Raw genomic sequence first — 17,698 nt, forward strand, 5'->3', positions numbered from 1 at the left:
AACAACAGACACCACGCTGCAACATTTGCCTAAAGCCTATCGCAGTGAAAGGCAGCAGCACCACAAACCTATTCCAACACCTGAAACAGAGACATCCAGCCGAATATGAAAAATGCCAGTCTCTCCGCGATGAACAAAGCCGCACTGACCAACAAACCTTAGCTAAAAAACAGCTAACTGTATCCGAATCCTTTGCACAAGGCACCGCATATGACAGGAAAGGGGCACGGTGGAGAACAATCACCGAAGCGGCCGAAATTCTATGCAAAGTGCAATAAAAAAGAATATTTTTTGTTTTTGGTTTGAAAAATTTAATTCTGCTAAGAGTAAGATGTGCATGTTCATGTCATGTATCCCTGTATGTTGTTGCATTGTTTGGGCTAGACACAATGAAAAATGTCACTGTCTAGTTTTCCTCAGATTTTAATATATTGTTAATGCTTTAGAAAATGGTGCTACTTCATCCCAGAAATGGGGGTTACATTTGTCTTGCTTTTGATTAAATAAAAGCAAAATTTGCTTTAAGTAGTCTGTCGTTTGTACTTATTGCTTTCCTTAAGTAGGGGGGGAAATCGGAAAAAATCGTAAATTGAATTAAAAAAAATAAAATCAGAGATTTTATTTTTAGGCCATATCGCCCAGCCCTAATTTCAACATCATAAAACTGTTGCAGCACTGTCATGTTGGTAGAATGACATGATGGAGTTATCCAGCCTTGACCTGTATTTTGCTCTAGCCTTGTATGTCTGGACCCTATATTTGGCAAATCGAATCCTAGCTGTTAATTATGCTCTAAAACGCCCAAAACTTGGATAAAATAAACCAGATGATTGCTTTAATTAATGATATCTTGAACAGTAAGCCTTTCTGTGCTAGCTACTGTTGAACCACTGGGGAGGTCATTGTGACAAGCCATTTTGTGTTGGCAGGAAAACTGGATTTAAACTAACAATTGGCTAAAGCTACCTGTGCCTTACCAACATATAGACTGTCTTCAATTACAGATGCCTGATGCCACTGCTAAATTTGAAATGGATACAAGTTCCACATGTGATTTTTGTTGTTGTTTTACTAAACTTGGTCCAATGTAAACCCGTGGATCACTGTGGCCAATGATTGACACCCTCTGTGCTGTCTGTCACTCCGCCATTCCTAGGATCTCTGGCCACTGCAGCACATGTTGGCCTACACATGGATTATAAGGTTACATAATAAGACACTAAGGAATAGGATATTTGTTTTAGCCTTGGAACAGGATGATCAGCTGCGCACACACAGTTGATAAATGATGACAGTACAACACCACTTTCTCCTGGAAAGAAAAGGATCAAAAGGGGAAATTCGTTTTCACAGCACTTTATCAGAAAGCAACACACAGTAACAACATACACAGACAACAGCACACTCAGGCCAGTTCAGCAAGCCCTATTATTAAGACATTGAATGTCCCCTGTAAGTCAGGAGTTGTAGAACTGTGTCTAAACTTTTTCAAACACAAAAACACACTCACACTTTGTGCATGAAAATGATCGCATATACAGACGTGATACAAATTTAACTCTTAAAATAGACTAGGTCCACACTGTTAAGTGAAAACAATGTAAGAGATTGAAAAAATGAATTATCTGGAAATTAAACATTGTCACAAAACTGAAAACATGGTGGTTGGGTTTTATTTTACCTCATGAAATGTCATTGTCAAACAATTGGCGTCAAACTTCAGTCTATAGGGAAACCTCTTAGTGAGCTTAGTCCAAACGTGAGGGCGTCACTGACTCTTACATGACATGTCGGTTTGATTATTTGTCCGTAATGATTTTTTTTTTCACCTCGCCCTCTAAAGTCAGTGAGCCCAAGTGCTCAGTCAACACCCTTCCCTTACACTCACAGACACCACGGCCAGGTGCTGTTCCCTTGCACCTCACCCATGCTTAGCAAGCCATGCCTGTCCTCCCATAGATCTGTTTAATTTGGACACCTCCCTTTTTCAACAATGTTGTTTCATTCCTTTCTAGATAAGAACATGCAGTACAGTAATGACGCACAGTATGCAGCTCTTGGTGAATCATGTTATTACCTCAAGTCATTTAAAAATAGCTGTGAGTTGCTGGCCTATGTTTAATATACTTATTAATGGATGGAAAACAGACTGTAGTCTTTAACATGATTCAACTTTAGAATGTTGGTGTTCGTGGGGCGCAGTCTGAGCAGTGTGCAAGCACCTTTAAAGATGCCTTTTATTTCTTTTTACTGTTCACCAGTAATGTATAAACCTAATTCTGAGTCAATCCTTTTGTTTATTGCAAACCATCGCACTGTTTTGCGGGGATGCTCTGTTGTGCTCTGCAAACTGTTCCACATTGCAAACACAGAAACTTAGAAACTTAGTACACCATTGCGTGTTGGCTAATCACTGAGCTGCACACAAACAAATAGATGGCACCCTGCAGTTTCTATGAACGATATCCAAATCCTGTGCAAACCTTGTAGCCACGGCTGTTGTACACTGGCATGACATGCTTATTGGATATGGGGGGGACAATAAAGGGCACCAAAGAACACACCACTAGAAAGGGATTCAAGCTACAGTATATTTTCTTGCAGAGTGAGAGCACACTGTGGTGCTATAGTGCTATATGTAGGAAAGTACACTGGCAGATGCTGACTATTACATGACTAATGTTGGAGTCACAGGCAAAACAAAATTTAGTTCTCGTGATGTCAGAAGTGATTGTCACTTAACACTTCCAGGTATGTCTACTGACTACATGGCTCAATCCACAAAAGGTTTAATAAAAAATACTGAGAAAATGTATGCGTGCGTGCTTCTGAAAATATGCAATTGAAAGAAACATGGAGTGAACATAGTTGGTTTTTGTGTTTTAAGTGTCTGCACCAAATGAGGTGCTAATTTAAGCTTGAATACTGAGGAAGTTAAAGTATTAGTTGTGCTAAAAGTCCAAAAAGGAGTTGAAGATTCATTATAGTTCAAGAACTGAAATGAGTCGTAATGTCAGTTTAAGTTTGTGATAAGTGTCTTCGAAGAAATTAGCCACGAATTAAAGTGTACAAACAAAGGCCCTGACGAGCAATACGTACTTATTGACAAAGAAGTGAGCAGACATTCCTTTTTTTTTTTTTTTTTTAAATCGTATATCAAAGGTGCTATCCCGAAGTAGTGCTTTATTGCCAGAATGTCTACTTCCTCAGTGAGCTCTAAATAAAAGGGGTTGTTTCAGGTCTACTGTCCCGTGTAGAATTCTTAAATCAATTCGTGTTTGGAAGTAAGATGAGCTGAGAGTAATGGTCAGATTAAGTTGTCAGGAGCAAACGTGACACAGCTGAGCCAACTGGACATGCCACAGTGAAAGAACAACCTTGTGTCGTTGAAGCCCGGTGGTGATGTGAGACATTAGGATAAGTTGGAACAGGCTGCAAAAAAATAATAAAAAGAGAGGTCATACACTGCTTGTTAATGAGGGGAAGCAGTGATGAAATAAAATCATCCCCAGATTATGTTAATAATCACGCTGTTTGGAGGAACACTGTGGCCTCGTTTCACATTTGGTTTGAGGACGTGAACTGTCGTCTTGTCTGCTCAGCTGAACTGGATTTGTCAAAAATGAATATATAGATAGACCAGCAGGGGCAGAGAAAACATATGAAATGTACTGTGAGTCAGCTGGAGAGAACATAATGTTGGCCAAATAATGGCAAATGTGAATGGAGGGGGGGGGAGGGGGTAACTGCCCTAGCTTAAATAGAAATGTCCCTCTACGTTTGAAATATACATACTTAATTGTCAAGCTGAACATCAGTTAATGTGTGTTCATCATACCAAACAAAAAAAGCAAAAATAGCACTGAGCAGATATGACGGTGACAATAGCTTTAATGATGTTCATATTTATTTATTTATATTTTTTTTTTGTCTTTCCTATATAGTTTAAAAGTAAAAGATCTGATTGTGGAAGGCAGTGAATGCCAGTCTTAACTTCTTGTGTTTATTTGTTGATACATGAACCGTATACAATAAAGCAAAAACTAGACCCAATCCTACACTGTTCTGTAGTTTATTTCCCAGCACACAGTAATCTGCAACATCCCATGTGTCCATTGTCCCGCAGGTTATCGACTCACTGGGTGTCATGATCTACAAAGCTTTGGACTATGGCCTTAAGGAAAACGAGGAGCGTGAACTCAGCCCGCCGCTGGAGCACCTGATCGACATGATGACCAACACCGAAAAAATTGAGAGTGACCCCTGCCCTGACGAAGGCTATGAAGCCACAGAGGAGGAGGATGAGTGTGAGGAAGAAGAGGAGGAAGAGGAGCCCATCTCTACTACCACCACCAGCTCGGGCAACAGCATTTGCTATCGGGACATCATCATGGTGGGGGATCTCAGGAATTCTTGAACAGTAGAATTCTCACACTTGTGAGGATAATTAATAATTTACTTAATTTATTGTAGTGTTTTTGATCAGTCATGGTTTGGGGGATCGGGCTGATCCTGATCAGATCCATGACAAATAAAAATGAGGCAGCAAATTATTGACGTTATCATAAGCGTATTAAAAGTGCAGATTGTTCTTTTGCTTTAAAATTTTCCCCCTTAATCTAACGGGTGTTAAACTGCCTCAATGTTGGCACATTTATTCCTTTTTACCACACTTTCACATCAGTTCTATTAACAGAACAGCACATTCACACACCATCATCGCTCCAGCTCCAAACAAATTCCCCTGATGGGGGCCGTCACGCTGTAAATTCCCCAAGTAGCTTCTGAATATGAGACTGGTAATTATAGCTGTATAAACACACTGGTATTCGGGGAATAGGCTTAGAAACACTCACAGCCTGTTCCTTCCATATAATGAACCCGGTGTTGAACACAAATAAATGTAAGGCCTGTTTGCTGCCCAGTGCGTGTGTAGTTTGGCTCAGAACAGTCCTCCTTTTGAGTGTAAACTGCAACATGTTGGTATGACATAGCTAGATTAGATGCACATTTTTGACTGACCACCTTCCTTTACTTGTACTCAGCTGTCCTGTCAGGCAGAGGTAGGTTGGGTCATTGAGGATTCGGCGAGACGTGAAGCTGACAAAGGATGACAGGACTAGTGAAGCATCAAGAACAGGAATAGTTGGAGGATGAATGTGCTGTATGGGTTTCCTCATTGCTTTGGTGAAATGGAGTGAACAAAGGAGTGGCTACATGAGCTGCCCTCTTACCAAAGCTGTCAATCTTTAAGTTTAGATAGAAGTAAACAATTTTAATGACAATTATCATTCAGATGGTTTCACACAAAAGATGCCATCAATTTAACACCAAATGTTAAAACTGTGACATTACTATATACTGTTTAATTTCTCAAAATTACATAGTTAACCTAAAGTTTTCCTTCATCTTTTGCAGGAGAGGATGTTTTGTGCTTAATACAGAATTTTTTTTTTTTGCTTTTTTTTAGCAAAAACAGTGGAAGCCATAGACACAGGACTATTTTAAGCATTGAAGTAAATACTCACTCTGGAGGTGACATACCTTTTGAATTTCCCTGTAGTGAGGAAGAAGACACTTTCTACTTTGTCATGCATTCCTTGGCTAGCCAAGCCCATCAGGAGAAAATGAAAATATGTCATTGTTCCGGTTTCCTCTACTGTGTCACTAGAAATTATGACAGCTCATCCACTACATGCAGGCAGCCTTTATTATCGTTACAATCGGTCAAATACCAAAACGGTCAGAGCTGGAGAAGCAGGTTTATGCTGTTGATGCTTTTGGTTTAAGCAGTTTCATGTTTTTAGCAACACTAGTAGCACTACTATGGATGGCAATGTCGGCCTGTTGGACCACTTCTTTGGTGCAGACTGAAATATGACGAACTGTTTGACAGAATTTCATGTCAGTCCATCATGGTCCCCACAGAAACATTTTCTGTAGTACCACCGTGAGGCAGATATTTTTAGTGAAAGTCTCAAACTATTGGATGGATTGTCATGGAATTGTACACAGACATTAAATGTGTGGTATGTAATTCTGGAGAAACCAATACAATGACAAATACCATGCTATATAAGAGCGAATGACGACACAGCAAGTAATGTAACTAATATTGTGGTTTAGCAAACTGTTGCTAAAGTTGCTGCAGTGAAGCTAACATTACCTTGCAGGTAATTTAACATTACCTGACACACAAATCATGGCTGGAACGGCTAGAATAGTGTTGTCTGGCTCGGTCCAAACCCCTGTTTCCCATTTACAGAGCCTGGGGCTGTGAACAAACACTGGAATTTATTTATTTTTTTTTTCAGTGCACACAAGGAAGGGACAGCTAGTGGCGCATAAGTAGATATTCGCTAAATTTTGATCTGACCAATACTTTAACCAAATACCTCCAAACTAATGAAATTCCCATCTGCCTCAGCCTCACATGTACTTTGTGCTTGTTGCTAATTAGCAAATGTGAGCAGGCTAACACACTCAATTAAGATGGTGAACATGGGTATACTTAAGTAACACCAGCATGTTAGCATAGTCCTTGTGAGCAAGTTATCGGGACGTTTGCAGTAGCTTGAAGCACGCACTGTAGACCAGTTAGTACATGGTTTGGGTTAGGCTAAAAAATAAATTGCCAGTGATTTCAACAGATGGAAGTAGAATGCTGCTGTGTTTTTGTACATGGACACCCAATGGTTTGTATTTCTGGAAAATTTGGTCTAACTAATGAAGTGTCCGTTTTAAAAGGAAATACTACACCTAAAGTTATTGGATTAGAAATTTGTCAGAAAACGGCAGCCAACTGTGTTGGAATGCTTACCATAGGATTGGGATTGTTTGTTTATTTCTGCCTTTTTTTTCTCTTATTTTGTTGCTTCTGAATACATGATTTCTTTATTATGATCTTTAAAAAATGTTTTGGTTTTTTTTGAGATACGTGTGCATGTGCGAACACACTTTATGTTGGCCATGTTTAATTAATGACTCTTCCACAGGCACCTCTATATAGAAACTCATTTCTTCCTCTCTACAGCTGTGTTCTTCCCACCTGCCCAGCCCATCAGATGCCCCCAACCATTACCAGGCTGTGTGTCGCGCACTCTATGCCGAGACCAGGGAACTATGCACCTTTCTGGAGAAGATTAAGAGTGCCAAGGAGGTAAGAAAATCTACCATGTGACATCTGCATGTTCTTGATAAATCTAGTGAGGATAAGTCACAGTCAAGTGGGGAAAAATGCTGTACCCCACTTAACAATTGATACTACACTTGCAAATAAAGTGAGTCACCTAAACCTATTTCAGAATTAATGTGTAACTTACAGTAACTTTTAGTAATGGTAAGCTGAATATCCGTTACCTGACACAAATCATGGCTGGAATAGTTTTGTGTGGCTCGGTCTGGTTGGTTGAAATAGGATCTGTCAGGCCAACAGGCTCTTTACTGCTGCGAAAGGAAAAAATACCAGAGTGGTGCCAAGAAACTGCACAAAGCAATGAAACAGCCCACAAAGTGGTGATGGCCCAGAGGGATTGAGACTTGTCGGTGTCCCTGTCTGACCCTCTCTTCAGTTGAGAACTCAACATTTCTTGGCATGACTCTGCGCGGACATGGTGATCTAGCATCCTGTTTCTCTTGTCGGTATACTAGATTATTGGCAGATTTATTTCTGTACATGGAGTATTGGTACTGGAGTAACTAAGATGATTAGTGAGGGATTCCTGTAGACGTTGTGCTTCTTGGAGACAAAATGTTTTAGACCATTAACCAGCTGTGCAACCAAGATGTGCTGCAATTCTCACTCTGTACTTACTCACTCCCAACTCTTTTTAAAAAGTTAAAATCAGTAATTGAAAATTTTTAGCATGAAAAAACCTTAAAGGAATGCACCATGTCATACAACAGCTTGAGCAGACCCAGTTATTACAGATCAGTGTGTAGTCTCATTTCAGAAAAGAATGTTATTACTGTAATGTGTTTTAGCAATTATTGGCTCAAAATACAAAACATGGGTTGAAATGACACACTCTTTATGATAGGAAACATCCCGTTACTCTAGACCGTAATTCCCTACTCAAGCATTCAAGATGCACATCAAATTAAGTTCTTTGACTATTATTAGTACACCTTTCAGTTCCCTGATTGAGTTTGAAATTTAGAGATGTAGCTGCATGACTTATTCCATAGCTTGTTTTATTGTACAGTACGTACACACGCATGGGAAAGCAGCTGACAGCGACTTCAGCTGAAGGCCTGTTTCATGCAAACAATCTTATGTAATATATGGTTATAGAATCATGTTTAACCTTATTACAGAAAGTTAAGGAGCTTAAAGGAGGGGACTGCCAGGCTATAGGGGCCACTTTGCACTCCTTCAGCACCGAATGTTACTGGATAATGAGTAACGATACACAGTATCACACATGCTTAACAATTAGGATGTTGGTCAATAAGTCTTTCTTTCATTTTCTCTCACTGTTTTTCCTTCTCTGCAAGTATGTCAGCTCCTTCTCGTTGGATTCCTCTCGCCTTTTCTGCCAGACTACAAATGAATTAAAACCATAATTTGTTGTAAGGTGTCAAGCCTGTGACGAGTTAAATGTTTACATGGTTTAACAAAATGGGAGGATTCATGGGTAACAAAAGGTGCAAGATGAATTGGCAGCAGAAATTCATTTTTTCAAATTGGAAGAGAAAGATCAGCAGAAAAAAATAGTAGGAAGAAGGAATGTGTCTCAGCAGTAAACAAAGGTGTGGGTTAATAGATGTGGAGATAAGATGGAAAGAGGCTGCAGGTGTCAGCAGAGATGTCTTTAGGCTTTTTTTTCTTTGATCTAAGCGATATTGTAGATCAGATTTTTAAGAAAAACAAAAAAAACCTTAACCCTCTCAAATGTATTTTATTTACGAGTATAGTGTTTGCATGTGTACTGTGTATGATGAATGAAGTGTCCTCCATCCAGTCTGGTCGTTAACTCTATCTTCGCACAAAACCAAGTAAAAAAGGATGCGCATATTCAATATGTCAACAAGGAAAGCATCCTCAACTTTACCCAGTTTGACGTTTAAACTAGTCACAAGAGCAGGCAGAAATTAATAGCAGCCATTAGTTGAACTGTTGGCTTCTTTCCGCTCTGGTACACTGTCTGTATAGGAGGAGACGGATATTAACATCCGTTAGTTAGTTAGTTAACCAGACTGCTATGACAATATGGGCCGTTTGCCAGTGACCTCAACCTAATTTTCACTGCTGTGAATGCAGTGCTGCGCCTATATGACATTCCGTGTATTTTTGTTTCCCCTTTTACCTCCTTTTTCTTGGCTAGAACCTTCGGAAAATGGAAGGTGAGACTCGGGGGGACCCCGTTAAAGACCTGGATGAGCTGCAAAATGCAGATTGGGTAAGAAGAGTATTTACTTACCACACAATGCCCCACTATATTTAATTCTGTGACCATGTGTTGGTAATCGCATAACTTCTGTGTGCATGTTTTCTGATCACAACTGCAGCAGTCATCGCGTTAATTTGTTTATTTTTTGGGTCCCTACCAGGCACGGTTTTGGGTGCAGGTGATGCGAGATCTTCGGGATGGTGTTAAGTTGAAGAAGGTTCAGGAGCGTCAGTACAACCCACTGCCCATCGAATACCAGCTCACACCGTATGAAATGCTGATGGATGACATTCGCTCCAAACGCTACAAGCTGAGAAAAGTCATGGTAAGGATTTTACTAGCCTGCACAGGTCTGCCATAAGCATATATTTGTGTTTAGCAATTTTCTCTGTTTGGATTAAACAAGACCCAAATATTACAATGACAGGATTGTTTTACTTTACAGCTAACACTTGTTTCCTACATTTTAATTAGATGCGTATCTTCGTCTTTAAAATATTTCAGTTGGCTATTTCATAGTAGCTTCCCGCGGTCATGATCCACATCAAATGTAACCATATCGTTGCAGGTGAATGGAGACATCCCACCAAAGTTAAAGAAGAGTGCACATGAGATCATTCTTGAATTCATCAGGTCACGACCTCCTCTCAACCCTGTGAGTAGTACACAACTCGATGCCAGTAATCTGTCAGAAAATACATCCCCCGTAGTTGCACAATAGTGTTCAGTTCTCATGTGTTTTCAACAGTGTGAAATTTCAGTTTGGCAGTATTTAGAGAATGACTGATTCGATAATTACTGCTCACATTCAACCCAGTTATGAAAAGTCAAGTAGCACTTGGTGCAAATGAAATTTTGGTACAGTTGTTGGTACACTGGCATTCACAGTAATGCCAAATGACAGGGTGTGAATGATGGGGAATATAAAGGCACATGCAAGTTCATCACTTTGTTAACAATTACCACCATGTGTTGACGAACAGAAAAGCTAGATGCCATGATGCAATTACAAAACATGCACCCTTTCCGGTGGTGTGAGATGAAAAATCTCATTTTGGTCTCCATAGTGGTGGCAGAGGATGGCTCACTTGTGTTTTTTGTCATGACAGGTCGCAGCCCGTAAACTGAAACCCCACCCACCACGTCCCCGGAGCCTCCACGAGCGCCTGCTGGAGGACATCAAAGCTGAACGGAAGCTCAGGCCAGTCTCACCGGACATGATCCGCAGAAGCCGCCTTGGTAAGCAGCTGACTCTCATGGACGTAACTCGCATCATTTATTTATTCAAATTACAAAATAAAAACCATTAAACGTGAGTTAATCATTCTTAACCAAATCCATCATGATTACTCTAACAGCCCTAATACTACATTTGTCTGTTCACTTAATCAGAAGTGTCAGTGTTTAAACAAGGATCACTTTGACTCCAGCTGTGAGCCTTCATGTGCTTTCTAGACATACAGACTACTAAAGTAACTGTTGTGGTTACTGACAAACGTTCTCTTGAACTGATAAGTTCTTTGGTTAAAACGTAATTGACATTCTTCCTCATATAATTCCAGTATGTATAGTTAATGTTGCTCTTTATTGTTACTTTTCTGCACTGGAAGTAGATAATCTTTTAGGTATACAGCCATCCTGATTAGATATCATGTTACAAACCATATAAGGCTTTAATCTGATAAAACCAGCAAAGATTTTGTCAGACTAAGTTTATACCATACCGTGCTTCAATGCAGTTTGCACAAGACTCCTTTTGTTAGGGGATTTGGGAGGGTAACATGCAGCAATTTTTGCATAGTCACACGGATGGGAGGCTATACAGGTTCTCTCTTAAAAAAACAAACAAACAAAAAAAAAGTTTTATAATGTTAGATTTTCAGAATGTGTTTTTATAAACTGATTTGACTTCATCCATTTTAACTCTCATGGGTTTCCTTTTCTCCTATTTGCTTCCATTTCTCTTTTCTCCCCAAACATGGGGATATGTCAGTCATGCGACCTCTTAGCATGTCGTACAGTTTTGACTCATCAGGTAAAGTTTTACGCCACCTATTGTGTTCCTATTGTTGTACCTTGTGTTTCATTCCAGGCTGTTTTTAGAGTTAGCACCTGATTTAAACACATTTCACAATTTTAATTTCATGCTCATGTTGTACAAGCATGTGTGTACATGCCAGAGATGCTCACAAGTCTTCCACGTCAAGTCTCAAGTCCCTCTTGGTTATAATGTTGTATCACCTGTTGCGTTAAAGCCAGGCTGCTTATAAGACTACATAGCTATAAGGAATAGTGTAACTGTAACCTGTTTTTTACTTACAGAGCACAACCATGTAATGTGCAATACAATTAATGACAGCTTATTAACTACTGTAAGTCAACCCCCAGACTCCCAAACCAGTGTAACATTATGACTAAATAAAACTGTAACATTGCATGATCAACAATAAAACCTGTAACCTGTTTGCAGCCGACGTTAATAATTAACGTGATGGCAGCCAGCGGGACGTAAATGATTAAGTTAATCGACCACCACAAGTTTGGGAAGCAAAAAACTGCTCATTCATCGTTTCATAACGTACGACAGTCGGAGGTAACCTCCCGCAGGTCGTAGCTAAATCAAGAAGCAAACGAACGTTAGATGGCCAATGCTGAGCTAAACATGTTTACTAACCTCAGGTTGCTAACCTATTTTGCATTCAGCGCTTTGTTTGGGCCTTGTTGTATGGAGTTTTAAAGCCACAGTTTATGATGAATGGCACAGCAGCTGCCGCTGTTTGTTGTCCTCTCACGTGTGGCCATGCGCAGCAGATACGTAGCAGGCCTATGTTTTACGTAGGTAAGTTATAGATGACACAGGGAGGGGAATAACGGCAAGCTCATCAGACGTTTCCTAAAAATAAACATTGTTCCTGTGTCCCGCACCTCGAGGTCGAGTCTGAAGTCTTTCGAGGACAAGTCTCAAGTCGAGTCTGAAGTCACTGTGTGTGCCGCTTAAGTCGTACTCAAGTCCGAGTCTCAACCTCGAGTCCCCATCTCTGGTACACACTATTGTCACTTACTGGCTGTTGTGATACAGACACTTTCTGTACCCGAGGACGCAGTGCAGCCTCAGACTGTGTGAAATGGTTACCTTGGTTGTTTTGCAAGGTCTTTGTTAGCAGGTAGAATTAAAACCTACAGCTCTATTTTAGGCATGGATAACAGTGCCCTGGATATAGTACTCACTCACAGGAGAACTGTCTGTGGTCAAGGTAGTGAGAGAGAGCCATTGAGCCAGAGCCAGTAGGGTGAGATTACAGATCATCACTCCGCCTCTGCAGCCAATCTGCCCTGTTTGTCACCCTAATCCGCTCTCACTGTGGAATATGAAGAATTACATAACACTGGTGTCAGCAGCCTATAAATTTAATGGCAGATGATGGTCTGAATGGAGCACTACAGTTTCACAGGATGGCCATAATCTGGATGGTTGTATGAGAATAACCTTTTGCACTGTGGCTGCACGCATTGTCTTTCTCTGCTTCCCTGGCACTTCCTTTCACTTACCTCTCCCTCTGTGCGATGTGGCAGAGTATATCCTACAACTACGCAGTATCCCTGTAATTCACACCTGTTGTGATAGATGCTTTTTGTCCTCCCTGTGGTACCAGTCTGTTGTTGAAATACTCATGTGTATTGTCCTATTGAAGGTCATGTTCCCTTAATTCCTCTACAGGTGCAGGCAAAAGCATCAGCACTCCTCAAGACTTGTTCCGCAGCTCAGGTAAAGCACTCATGAAGTAATATCTCCTGGGTGTCTGATTTTTTTTCTCTTTTTTTGTGTTTTTTTTTTGGCCTTTTGTCACAAAATACCTTTAATAATTGTCAGTCCAGTGCCCTTCATTTAGATGAAATGATGGAGGAGAAAAATCTGTAATAAGTATATCGTCTGGGCTTATCTTGAACACCATCTGGTTTGCGTATTCGGACTCTTTGGTATCACATGGTAACAATACAAAGACACCCAAAGTTTAAACAGGAGGCATGATGGCCAGCTGTTAAGAGATAGCGTGATAATTTATGGTTCACTTGTAATATGACACTGTTCGTAACCAAAATCATGTCTTTCACCTGCAGACACTCCTGATGCTCTCAGGAAGTTGGCTCTCAGCACGCAATCTCTGACCAGTGGCACCACAGGACCCAATCAAAGTGGACTGCAGCCCCTTAGTCAGAGGAAGAGACTGCTCAGAGCGCCCACGTTGGCTGAGCTTGACAGCTCCGAGTCTGATGTAAGAGATCCGCCTCTTATTGGCTTATAAAATGATCACTTCCCTAATCCTATTCCGATTCAGCTGCTTGAAAAATGTTGATATTGCAACCCTATGTTTTCACCAGAAGAAAGTCTATATATATATATATATATATATATATCTCTTATCGATCGAATATTTTTTTATATATATATAAAAAAATAAATAATATTTTTATTTATTGTCCTTGCACAGCTAGTTAACTTTACAAAATGAATGAAAATGACTGCAATAACTGATGAGTAATTTGTGTTTTTATGTCTAAAGAGACGAATTGGCCACAAAATTATAAGTCAAATTCTCCAAACATTTAAATTGAGGGCTGCATAAATTGATTTACCTGAGGCTCTTCAAAGTGTTGAAATTCTCTTCAAAGATGACCAATTTGTTAATATTTCGTTAGGACATTGGACTGGATTTTATTTAGCCTTGAAATTTAAGTAAAAAAGTCATTTAAAGCTATCAGTATCATGTGACTCAATTTGTGCTTTGACTGACAGGAGGAGCCCACACGGAGCAGCTCCAGTATGTCCACGTCTTTGATGGAGGACACATCACCAGAGTCTGTCATAGGAAAGAAGGCTATGAGCTCACCTGGAACATACTGTAATATATTAAATTCATCTTTTTTAACCCCTACAAGAATATCTAAGTTGTTAACACTAAAAGTTATGTTGTCAAATCTTCATAATGTTCACTCTTTAGCAGTATTTTCATCAATAAATTTGTTTTTTTTTTGGCCCGTGTCTCCAGCTCCTCCACAGTTCCTGCCTGTCTCTGCCACCCCACAGCCAGACAAGCGTCAGTCTCCGCAGAGGCGGCACTCCATCGAGAAGGAGGCCCCCACTAGTGTCCGTCCCTTTGCGCCTCCATCCAGACAGAGCTCCAAGTCTTTGGTGCGTAAATGATAGAAGCTAGTTCTACTGGATTATTAATCAAGGGCTGTATAAATGAATGAATCTTTAAAATGCCTCTGGGCTTTACAAACATTGCATTAGACATAACAGATTTTACCATGCTAATTACAAATACACTTACATGGTTAGATGTTTAAACTAAGGTTGTATATCATGTTCTTTGTTGGTGTAACTAAGATTATTCTCAAATGTCACCATTATCAAGATCTTTAAATATAAATTTAAAAAAAGCCTGCATAGTGATACAATATGACTATATGAAGAGGAAAATCTGCTAAGAGTAAAGTATAGGCATACATACAAATTTCAGCTCATACACGGACGTTACAATGTGAATGAATCTACCAACAACACTGGATATACAATATATATCTGTTGAATTTACTCCTGTCCTGTGACTGCTCACTTGTTTACCATGAGGTCACTGGTTCTCTGAGTAACTCTGTGCTGGTCGTATGATTCTAGTGAGATTGACGATGTAATTGAAACCACAGGACAGGCTGCTGTATAGAGCAGCTTTAGATGGAATTGGTATATTCTCACCACTTGCTATTTTAGTGGCAGACCTCTGGCGCCAAACCAGGGGCCTGACTTTCAACCACTTGAAAGTCATCAGATCAGGAGAAATAAGCTTAAAACTCTGGAGAACACAGGTCTCCCGTGGATAGTTTTACATTTTAAGTTTTACACTTCCACATTATTCTCAAAATTAGTGCCCATCTTCTCATCACCTGTTTTCATGATAAAATCAGTAATTTCTTTTAAGGCCATGTGTCTTTTCATTTTCTTTTTTTTTCTTTTTTCATTAAGGCACATGCTCAAACAAGCTTTGCCTTTCCTTTGTCGCAGTTCCCCTCCATTTCTGGTCAGACTCATGTTATATCATCTTAATGTTATAGCTCACGAAATGTTCACACTGCTCTGCTGCCTTATCCCAAAGACTTACTTGCAGTTATTTCCCATTTTATATAATGCTGCAGCTGATGGAGGAACCCAGCGCCAAGGTACTTGGTCAACCTTCTGTCTATGCATCACCACCAGTCTGTTTTAAAATTCAGTTTCATAATAATTTTTTTCTATGCTGGAACAGTAGAAAAACTGAGAGCGATTAAGAGAGATGCAGGGATGTGTAAGATGGAGGTCAGCACCATCAGTAGACACCAGCTGTGATCCTTGGTGTCTGTGATGGAGCAGAAAGAATGAAACCATGAGATGAAGAAGGCTGCCCTCACAGTCAACTCCTCCTTTTGATGCTGTCAGATGATTTTTCTATCACTGGACTTCCTGTTTTGAAGTTCTGCTGTTTATTAATGAAGTTAAATTTCATGCAAGATGTGAGACAAAATAACAGTTTGTTAATATTTTGAGATCATGTATGGAGAGAGTGAAGTAATGTATGAATGTTGCTGTTGGCTGTGAACAGGGCGTGACATTAACTTTTTCGCTAGTGGTTTTCCAAAGTTACTAGCCACACAGCATTTTCACTAGCCACATTTTTGTTGGGAAATTACGTTTAATTTGATTATATATGATTAGTTGGTTGACTAAGACATGAAACTTACTACCATTATCATTAGCTCTGAGGTTCTGTGAAAAGCTCCTTTTTTACATGTCTATTAAGATAAACGCATGAAAAGCGTGACTTGCATTAGAAACAGTTTAGGTATCTATTTATAACAGCACTAAATTCTGTAATACAGAGTAGGAAAATGATCTGCATTAGAAACAAAGTGCAAAGAAGAAGAACAAATTATTTTTGAGATCATACCATCAGGTTAAAAGCAGGTGGGGGGCTGACGGTCTGAGGGACTGTGACAGATTCAACTTTTAGATTCTCGTTGGACAAAAGTCTGGATGTCACCCTCGCGAGAGAGGTGAGAGTGAGATGCAAGACAGTAGGCTTCACGAATGGACCAATGAGCAAACACTATTTCATGGGAGTTGTAGTTTTTCACATTGCAATTTATTTCAGATGCAGGTTGACAAAACTACAATTTTTCAACAAGCCAAAGTGGCTAGTGGGAGTGACTGTTACCCGCCACGTCTGAAATCCATCCGCATTTTGGCGGTGTTAATGTCAAGCCCTGGCTGTGATTAATGATGCAACTGGTAGACTCTCGACATCCTCCAATAGATTCATGTAAATTTGATGAAGTTTTCTGTATGTGATTAGCCTGTTATGAATATGAGATCCTGCTTCTATTTCAATGTCGTGTCCCCCTCTGTCTGCTGGTCAGGTGGAAGCTGCCAGTGGTGCTCAGGGCACGGTATGTCACTGTTCCTGCATAGCATCAAAGGCACATAACACTGTGTGGGGAACTGTGTCGGAAAGCTGTAAAATTCAGTAGACGTATTTTTCGAGGAATGGGGACCTCGCGTCATGACCATTTGTGTGAATGGGAGATCTGAGGCATGTTGAAAATAACTCGGAAGGATAAAACTCAAATTTTCTAATAAAGGCCAACTGAAGGACGCTGAGAGTAAATGATTGGTGGAGACGTTCCTTGAGGTATTTTCACTTCTGTGGAGGTTAAAGTGTTTAACAGTCTGCCAGCTATGTCACACATCTCCTTGTGAACACAGCTTGCACCATGATGGTGGTCCACTTGCAAATTGGTTGTGTGGAATATCCATTTATATGGAAAACAGTCACAGCGTAGTTACAATTGAGTAATGTTAAAATAAGCGAACATATGGTGCAAAAAAACAATTAAATGTTGAGATGGCTGACTTAAGTAAATAGAATAACGGAATAAGGTTAACCGATAACGCTGTGGACCCACCAACATGACTGATATGTGACATCACCAGCATGCTCTGTATTTCTGCTCATTGTTCATGTCAGTGGAATCATCATTTGTTGTTCACAGAGCGTAGAAGACTGGTGTTTTCGCCTTCACCACCTCATCGCGTGCTTGTTCTGTGGTGTGCAGTGGGTGTCACTGTATTGCTTAAATTGTGCACTTAGCCACATTTAGTGACATGGTGTTTGTCTCAATGGCATCAGAAGCCACAACTTGTTGCTGTTGCACTTTTTTTGGGTTATCCATTTCCTAATCTATGTATGTGAGGGTAGTCTGTTGACCTTATGGGT

General features: G+C 40.1%; 1 protein-coding gene across 2 annotated transcripts in view; it reads left to right on the plus strand.

Moving 5' to 3' along the window:
* Positions 1–17,698, plus strand: part of spire1a (spire-type actin nucleation factor 1a) — a 34,261-nt gene that overhangs the window by 13,290 nt on the left and 3,273 nt on the right. The window contains exons 3-13 of one of the 2 annotated variants that reach the window (XM_046058408.1): positions 4,127–4,393; positions 7,034–7,159; positions 9,327–9,401; positions 9,553–9,717; positions 9,961–10,047; positions 10,502–10,631; positions 13,111–13,158; positions 13,512–13,666; positions 14,188–14,293; positions 14,441–14,583; positions 16,842–16,871. In XM_046058408.1, the coding sequence (XP_045914364.1) occupies positions 4,127–4,393; positions 7,034–7,159; positions 9,327–9,401; positions 9,553–9,717; positions 9,961–10,047; positions 10,502–10,631; positions 13,111–13,158; positions 13,512–13,666; positions 14,188–14,293; positions 14,441–14,583; positions 16,842–16,871 (1,332 nt within the window). The remainder of the gene's footprint in view (positions 1–4,126; positions 4,394–7,033; positions 7,160–9,326; positions 9,402–9,552; positions 9,718–9,960; positions 10,048–10,501; positions 10,632–13,110; positions 13,159–13,511; positions 13,667–14,187; positions 14,294–14,440; positions 14,584–16,841; positions 16,872–17,698) is intronic. The other variant, XM_046058409.1, reaches the window with a different exon arrangement.

Source organism: Micropterus dolomieu, linkage group LG09 (assembly GCF_021292245.1).
Source record: "Micropterus dolomieu isolate WLL.071019.BEF.003 ecotype Adirondacks linkage group LG09, ASM2129224v1, whole genome shotgun sequence".
In the NCBI taxonomy this organism is placed as follows: Eukaryota; Metazoa; Chordata; class Actinopteri; order Centrarchiformes; family Centrarchidae; genus Micropterus; species Micropterus dolomieu.